The sequence below is a fragment of the Sinohyriopsis cumingii genome, chromosome 1, assembly GCF_028554795.1.
Source record: "Sinohyriopsis cumingii isolate HCF-2022 chromosome 1, ASM2855479v2, whole genome shotgun sequence".
In the NCBI taxonomy this organism is placed as follows: domain Eukaryota; kingdom Metazoa; phylum Mollusca; class Bivalvia; order Unionida; family Unionidae; genus Sinohyriopsis; species Sinohyriopsis cumingii.
In genome coordinates this window covers 162,071,619-162,080,984 of record NC_142961.1, presented here as the reverse complement: position 1 = coordinate 162,080,984, position 9,366 = coordinate 162,071,619, and the positions used below count along the sequence as shown (strand labels likewise).

General features: G+C 35.3%; 1 protein-coding gene across 1 annotated transcript; it reads left to right on the top strand.

Annotated features, from left to right (window-relative positions):
- Positions 1 to 5,656: 5,656 nt before the first annotated feature.
- LOC149808264 (cdc42 homolog) lies at positions 5,657 to 8,833 on the top strand. The gene is made up of 3 exons (XM_089950287.1): positions 5,657 to 5,990; positions 6,366 to 6,424; positions 7,534 to 8,833. Exons 1-3 carry the CDS (start codon positions 5,852 to 5,854, stop codon positions 7,915 to 7,917), a joined length of 582 nt encoding a protein of 193 aa, XP_089806413.1. The 5' UTR covers positions 5,657 to 5,851; the 3' UTR covers positions 7,918 to 8,833.
- The last annotated feature ends 533 nt before the right edge of the window (positions 8,834 to 9,366 follow it).

The window sequence follows — 9,366 nt, the reverse complement described above, 5'->3', positions numbered from 1 at the left end:
ACTCTTATAGCTCACTCGTCCCATTGTCGAGTGCTTGTGAAATCTTTTCTTGAGCGCTGATAATGTTCAAGTCTCTTTAAGGTCGTCTACAATCTAATGTGTCATCACGAACACAAGCTCTCTACCCTCAACCGATGAGTGTTGAATGATGAAAAGATTCTTTGTTTGTAAGGAGCAATGTTAGTGATCCAATCCAGTAAACATCGCCTTTCACACGAGCTTGTATGTAAGTGTATAGGTGTTGATTTGATAAATACGGTTTGATTAATTGTAAAAAATGTGTCTTGTTGGATAGTAATAAAAACCTGTCTTGCGGTGTAATTTTGAGTGATAAAACTACATATTCGTTGTCTCCATTCCAATGAGTTTGTATGCATGTGTTCTGGTGATCGATAGTAAGAGAGTGTATTTGTTTATAAATACGTAGGTGTGATAAGTAAGTGTGAGTGACCATCACCTGTTTTGCTTTTAAGGGTGGGTGTTGGATTGCAGTTATGTGCATTAGGGACTATCATATAACTTCTCTTTCAGTCGTCCGTTTTGTTTGCACATATGGGTGTTGGATTGTCAATGTAGTTGTTTGGAAGGTCATTAGGCTTTAATCCTCATGTGGTATGTGCTATAAATTTAGACATCTGTTAACCCCCGCAGCCGTTTTCAATGTCATCTATGCTTCCGGAAATTGAAATATTAACAAAAATATGTCCAAGCCTAACAATAATTTTTTAACATTCCATGTCTAATGTTTGTTTCATTTGAATATTTATAAAATTGTTTGAACATTTTGGTGTAAAATATAGGTTTCTAAGATAAAGAACGTTTTTATTTTTTCAATGTGAACTAATGTTTACATTTTTTCTGACTGTATTGTCATCTTTTCGTTAAAGTCCATATTATATTCCTAGTTTATAAGATATTTTATTCTCCATTTTTTTCACTCCCAGCTAAAGTACATCAAAGTGTCGGAACTTTAGTCTGAGACTTATTGTTTACATTTTTTCTGGATTTTTGTTTAGTATTAGATGAAGTCCCTATTAGGTTCGGAATTTTAATGTTTGTAGTCTCTGCCATTTTAATTTAATCTTTAGATTTCTTCTTGTCTCGAAATGTCGTGACGACTTCGTAATTTTAGTATTATTGTTGGTCACGTCCATTATAGCATTTGTTTGAGTAGCTTTCATTACCTATAGCTATTTATAGCATCAGTATAATATATGCATATTTACTGACACCACCAAAATAATCCGAGGTTTGGATAATGCTTTATAGATCGTGGATATGTGCATGTATGTGTAAGATGATATTATGTTTAAAGGTCTTAGGTTTCTTTATTTTGTTTTGTAAAATGATGGGTGTTGGATTGCGATAGTGAATGCAGTTAAACGTGAGTTGAAACTAATAAGGTTGAAAATCGCGTTTAAAGACGGTCAAACTTCGATGTACGTAGGGCTTTAATCGTTCAAAATATAGTCTGACAATGTGTGATGCGATCACGGGATAAATCAAACAGTAATTTAAGGCGTAAACGGCGTAATAGTGGATGTTGATGTTTTCCCGTTCAGTATGTGATAATATAAGACTATGTATTGCTGTCGCCGCTGGGATGAAATAGTTTTAATACACATTAATGTATTCTCTTTGAAGTCAAGCAGTTTTATAAGCAGTTTTAGAACAGTTGATAAAGCATGCAATTTGTTGTTTAATGGGATCATGAGGGTCATGTCAAAGTGTTGTTATTGAAGATTACGTTATAACTCTCTCTCTCTCTCACTCTCTCTCTCCAAATAAAAAAATGGAAGATGACCGTTCTGTATGTTAATTTATATAGTACACATATACTTGTCCTAATTTCAACCTTAGTGCCAATTTAGTGTTAATAAGTGAAGCTGTATAGGAATAGATGGTTTAAGCAAATCCTATATACTGCCAACTTATTGTCATGAAAGTATAAATGAAATATTTTGAACAGGTCACAATTCTTGACTCTTTGATAAAAAATGAAGTGAATTATCACGGGGAAAACAGAACGTACCTTAAAAGAATCACGTATGGCTCACTAGGTTTAAGTTGAAATAACTACAAGAAAGTAATAACCTGCAGGTTAAACATGGTTTCGAACTTTTTCTCCTTGTTGCATTAAACTCAAGGACTCTCCATTTAATTGAGGTGTGCAGGGGTATACATATTTTACCCCGAAACTAAACATTTCCAGGTTTACGACAGCCTGAAAAATCTCGCTCTGAATTGTGGAAAAAGAACATATTACATCAAAATATATTAGCTGAAAAGAACTACCTTAGCCTTCAAGGACGGACTCTCTTAACCTTCAAGGACACACCCTCTAGTTCTGATATGTACATTTACAAAACACCATGCAGCCAATACATTAGTTTCAGTACATCTTCTAAGCAGTTTAATTTGGAAGATCTGGTTAAAAATTACACAGATATCCATGCATTCAGATTCCACATTTTCTTCAAGAAGCATGTGGACGGTGTCACTTGTGTCGTTTTTTTTTATACACAGGATGATTGCTTGTGTAACCATCAAATTCAGTGCAATCCAAAGTGAGATACAGGAAACAAATATAATTGGGTAAATGACATGACACTGTATATCACCACGCGTCCAGTCTATACAGTTAAGGTAATAATAATAATAATAATAATAATAACAATAACAATAATAATGAGGACTTTGTATTAGGCATCTTTCGAAGCTCTAAGCGCTTTACAACATTAGACAACACCTAAAAAAACATAATGATATGATTACAAAAAACAAACACCATGAAATTAGAAAACAGAAAACATGCTAAAAATATTTACGGTAAGTAAACATTATTAGGTCTTTAAGTATATTCTTGCAGTCGAAATAGGTGAGTTTTAAAAGCGCCCTTGAATGAGATCACTGTGTCTTTGTGTCTAAGTTCAGTGGGCAATTCGTTCCACGTTGCTGTGCCCTGGTGTGCAAAATAACGTTGTCCATATGACTTCATTTTCATAGAGGGAATAATTAGAATACGAGTGTCAGAAGATGAGCCTAAGTATCTTGCTGGTGTGTACACATGGGTGAGGTCGGATAGGTATGTTGGACCGGAGTCCGTCAGTGAAACGTAGCACAGAGAATACATTTTGTGTTTGATTCTGGATCGAATGGATAGCCAGTATAGGGTACAGAGCAGTGGGTGGTACTCTAAGGATTATCCGAGCAGCCGTGTTTCGAACTTTCTGAAGTTTCTGGAGTAGTTATTGAGACGAACCAAACAGAATTGAGTTACAATAGTCCAGTCTTGAAAGTACTAAGAAACACATTAATGTTATAGTGGCATCAACTGAAAGATAATTGCAAAAGGAGCTGATGCGTCTCAGCTCAAGATCTGCAGCCTTTCATATGCTCATTACATGTTGGTGCAATGAGAGAGTACTGTCGAGAGTAACACCTAGGTTTCGTATTGACTGTGTGAATTTAATGTTGGTGTTACTGATATTTATTGTTTGAGGTAAAGGATTTGAATGAGAAAGTCTTTGTGTAGTAATCAGTATGGCTCCAGTTTTGTCATCATTCATCTGCAGTTTGTTACATGTCATCCATTACTTCATAAAGGAAATACACTTCTCGACACCTTGGATGGTAGCATCAACTTCATTTGGGTGGCTAGTTTTGTATATTTGGTTGTCGTTAGCGTACAATGGGTAAGACATTGGATGATGATATATGACACTTGAGAGAGGCTGAGTGTAGACAATGAAGCGAACAGGTCCAAGAACAGACCCTTGTGGAACACCACAACATAGATCAACTGGGTTGGAGTATATTCCATTTGCTGACATAATTTGTGTCCCGTTGCCCAAGTAGGACTTGAACCATAGTAAGGGTGCATCGCGAATGCCAAATTCATGCTGGAGACGGTGAAGTAATATATCATGGTCTATTGTGTCAAATGCTGCAGACAAGTCAATGAGGGTGAGGACTGTAATCTTTCCGCTATCCAAAGCAGAGAGAAGTTCATTAACTACTTTCAAAAGAGTAGTTTCAGTACTGTGGCAAGGGCGATATGCAGAATGTACATTGTTAAAAAGACTGTTTGAATTCAGATGAGGTACAAGTTGGGATAGAAGATGTTTATCATGAATGGGAGATTAAAATCTGGACGGTAGTTCTTTAAGTCGTTATGGTCAAGTGTTGGTTTCTTCAGCAGAGGCTTTACAATGGCAGTTTTGAAAAATGATGGAAATTCCCCGGATGAGAGAGAGGGATTAATAACATCAGTTGGTGAAGGCAATATAGGATCTAAGCACTCAAGCAGCAGTGATGTTGGAATTGGATCAAGTTCACATGACTTTGGTGCACTCTTAATCACGATTGTACGTACTAAATCCATAGAAACAGGTTCAAATGCTTCTAACGGTTGCCGCTGAAATTCTGTATCACAAATGTATGGTGACGACGAGTCAGTTGCAACTGTATTGTCAAGCTTATATCTAATTGTTTGTACTTTGTCACGGAAGAAATTTGCAAACAGTTCCGGATGCACTCCCCCATCAGTAATATAAAATATCATTGCGATTTAAATTTGCTGCAAACATGAACTGGAAATTAGGGTACCATCTAAATAATTAATAATCAAGTGTTTGGTTTTGAGACGCCCCTCTTTCTCTCATACCAACTTTTCAAACCATTTTTTATGTTTGAAGCGACTAGTTCCATTGTCTCCTTTGTAATGTCTTCTATTTCTTTTTTCTCAGTCTTTTTGATCAAATTAATCTCATTTGTACAGCAGGAATTTTAATAAAACACATTTCTTCTTCTGGAATGAGTGTACTTGCCAATTTTAATATTTGCATGGAATCATGAGTATCTATAGGAATAGATGCCGCTGTTCGAATATATTTTCATTATTCGCAACTTTTCAGATTTTGACTTAGATCATCTATGCAATTCCAAAATGTTTGACATGTATTTTATGGATCAAAAAGTTTACAAGAACAAAAATCCTTTAGAGTGTTCTGGAGTTTTTGAGTACTTTGAGGGGAAGCACTGATGTACTGTTTGCTTATAAAGGATATACTTGCACAGCGCACTAAAACTCAAAACAGTTTAAATAACTTTCGCACATTTTGTGATAATCCGAAAAGACACCGAAAGTCGTACGTGATTCTATTCATTATCCTCGTGTTTTACTTTGCAAATCTCACATTAGAACAACAACAGCAAAAATATTCATTCGTCTTTGTAATCTGTCTGAAAGTAAAAGAATTGCATAAATATTAAATATAAAGTCTCGCTATCTATTCACTTATTGGCCTACAAATCAAACATTTTGAACTGAACGACCGTAGTACTCTCAATCGGTACGAGAGGAATATTAAACTTAGCACTTATGCTTGTACCCAAAAACACATCCTACTTAGCAGATTGGGTCTCTTTTAAAAACTGATAACAATAAATACGTGGTGCTCGGCTAGGCACATAATTGATACACTTAACTAAACGATTTTTTGCAAATAACACCCATGCACATTCAGTTCACGTTGAGAGGCACGCGGGCGGCTAAGTACGGCTACTATCATCCAAAGAGCTGTTAGGATCCGTACAGGGATTAACAATAACGATGCAAGCAGATGCTTTCCATTTCATTTTCCATATACAAGAGGCGACAAAGAATCTTTTCAGGTGGAAATTGATGCCAGGGAAGGGTTTGTCAATGTTGCACGTTTGTATGAATGTAATTTTATTCTTCAATCGAGTGGGTCATGCGGTACATATTCAGATGCTTCTATATAAATGCCGATACTGGCGAGCAAACTCCAAAATTTAACCTCGAGGGATTTAATGCACACCGACGATAATGAACCCAAATATGGCAAAAAATATTGTCAAATGTTGCCTTGTTGGGGATTCTATGGTTGGCAAAACCGCAGTTGTGCAAACTTTTCTTGACAAGGAGTTGAAGCGGTACACTCCAACAGTATTCGATAACTATGCAGGTACGGACTTAATTTTTTTAACTTTTGTTTGATTAATAATGGAGATTAATTCAGTCAATAATTTGAAATAGGATATTTAAAAATGTCATTAAGAATAATAGTAATAATAATATTAATAATAATATCACTTATTATTATTATTATTATTATTATTATTATTTGCTTTCTCCACATGACATTTGTTTTATTGATAAAGGTAATGCTATAACGTATCTAGTCCAAGCTATAACAAAAATTTTACCGCATTAATATTATCAGAAATTATACCACACTAGTGTCATCAAAAATTATACCACTTTAGTAGCATTATTAAAATTCAGTCATCAGAACAAGAATCTTCTATCTTTTTTATCACTGAAACTCGATGTTTTACAGGACAGATTTCTTATGAAGGAGCGGAGTGGACAATAAGTATATTTGATCTACCCGGAAATGTAAGTATTGTCCAAAAATGCTTTTTGGTGTTCAGCAGATGAATGGTTATGAGAGAGAGAGAGAGAGAGAGAGAGAGAGAGAGAGAGAGAGAGAGAGAGTATGATGTTAAAACCAGGAGGTTCTTGTTAGCCCACATCAAAGTCACCATCTCATTAGCACCATTGGAGGGCAATAACAGTTTTCTGTCCATATATGCAATTAATGAATAGCTAGAGTGGAAATAACCTCTCCTAGTCATTAACATAACAATATGTGTACGCATACAGGTCTTTATGGCAAAACTGTCATTGAAAATTAAACATATTCTCAGTATATGCTAAATGTTTCATGGAAAAAAATTGAAAAGGTTGGAAGATATAATTATTTGAAGATGCCTTTTTTATAGAGCCTTCTTAGAAGTTATTCACGTGTAAACCCGTCAGTAAGTCAAAAACAAGGCTAACTTAAGCACTTGGATAGGCAACTGCATTGCCAATGGTTACTGTTAAACAACTCGTGAGGAATATTACTGAGTAATGGTATGGTGTTTTTGTGTGGTACTTTACTCCGATTGTCTTGAAACGGTGTAACATTCATGTATTGATGCGTCATTAGACACCAACGAAGAAATCGTTGCCTCTTTATTTAAAGAGATGAATTATTTTTGTTGCAGCAACATGGCTTTCTATAAGTGAAGATTGTTGGCATGATTATTAGGGTGATATATGAGAATTTTGCTTCGTAAAAACGTCAATATTTTTGTAGTGGCGGTGAAGGAGAAGTTTCTTGTTGTCTTTTAAGACTCAAGAATGGTAAATGTAGGGTGAATGAGTGGGAAAATAATCTTTGTTATGCCTAAAAATAGTTGCTAGTCAGCACGTGTAAAGTTTGGTAACGGGTCATGCGGAAACAATTATAATTAGGCATTCAAAGTTAATTGTGAACCCAAAAATTGTACTAATCATTTGGAATAAATGTGTGACAAATGTGTATCTGTCATATTATGTTGTATAATGTTATCAATAATAATGAGCTTCAACCATGTTAATTCATAGGTAAAAATCCCAATTATGGACGATTGTTTTCAACTATAAAACTTTCTAACACGTATAATTCGTCTTCTTTACAGCATGACCACAGAGACTTGAGAAGTTTTGCTTATGCCGAGAGCCAATGTTTCATCGTCTGTTACTCTTCAGTACATCGGGAATCGTTCCAAAATGTTAACAAATTCTGGGTACCAGAGTTGAAAAAGTATGTCCGGAGGAAGCCGCTGCTAATTCTTGTCGATACGCATTGTGACCTGAAGAACACTGCCGCTTCAGACACGGACACACCAGTTTCGATAGAGGAAGGGTTTAGTATGACACAAGAAATTGAAGCAGTCAGTTTCATAGAATGTGGAACACTATCTAAAGAAACTTCGAGGAAAATATTTACTGATGCAGTTATAAATACCGTGAGGATAAAGAAAAAGAAAACATCAAAGCTCATGAATCTACTCAAAAGATGAAGTCTTGGAGAAAGTCACTTATGTTGATCAACCAATCCCTTAGCTGGTCTAAGAACAGAAGGTCCATTGGCTTCAGCCGACTGGTTTAACCTGGACGTGTATCGTCAGTGGAGTCGTTATTTAAATAATGAGAAGGTAATTTGCCATGATGCTGGTATGTTGCAGTTTAAGCTTTTAAACAAAGGTTTACACGTTTTAACTGTTTAAGAAATAAAACATAGCAGAGAGTTGAGGCTGGATGAATGCACAAATCAACGTGGGCATTAGGGGATGTATACTTTTTTTGCTTTCACCTTAATATAATTAATTTTGTTCAACTAGTATTACGGACGTAGTAGATCTTTTGGGCTATACATCGGAGCAAGAGTGTTTGTCAAGATATTTGAGAGCCAGAAATTTTTACCCTCTACCTCAAATGAAATGGTCCGTTCTTAATTGTTTGTGTGTCTGTGTACGAGAGAGAGAGAGAGAGAGAGAGAGAGAGAGAGAGAGCGGTAATCTATTCCTAACCACTTTAATTAGGTTTTTAAGTTTACTTATAATCTAGGAAAGTCTGTATCAAACAACCGCACTCCAAAGGAATGCTTTTATTGATTGAAAATGGCGTGAGTATAATTGATTTTTTATAAGTAATTTATTTCAGCTTTGTATGGAACGCCAAAGCTGTATTAAGTGCCACGTTTTCAATACATGCAGTTGAAACGACATTAGACGAACTGCAGTCCTTATTACAGATTGTGCATTTATTAATATATGCTATACATTGCTTATTATACGCGTATTTATTATTATGCGTTGTGAAAATCTTATTATATGTTGTATATATTATATGCTGTCCAGTATATATTATATGGTGTGTATTTATATTTATATGACGTGCATTCATTAATATTTGATGTACACTTGTTACTATATGATGTGGTAAAATAAAAGTTTGCATTCTGTGCAAACCTCATATATGATGTGGATTTTGTATCGTATGACGTATTTTGTTTTCATTATATGACGTGCAACTTCTATATAGTGAGGATTAGACTGAGAACGTCCTCTGGAGTAAACGTTCACTAGTTCCCCGATTACCCCCAAAAACTACTATGCAATTCGGCCAAATTTCTTGTTATTCCAAGGGTTGAATTGCATATACTATCTTAGCGCTGTATTAACAGAGGCAATCTAAACTCTACAAGTCAACTGATATTTTATTTACTGACCATTTCAGATGACGTCATTGGCAATCCCTTTGAAGACAACTGACAGATTTTAGAAATAATTATATAAGGAGTATGATAACGCAAACAACTTGTTTTTATCTAAATACAAAACTATACCATGAAGATCAATAGCACGGACAGAAAGTTTGCTTTGAGTCGGTCTTTGTTGTGTGTATGCTGAGCTGGTCTATTTTTACGTGTCTAAAATGGCAAATCTCTTTTGACTGTATGGGACCTG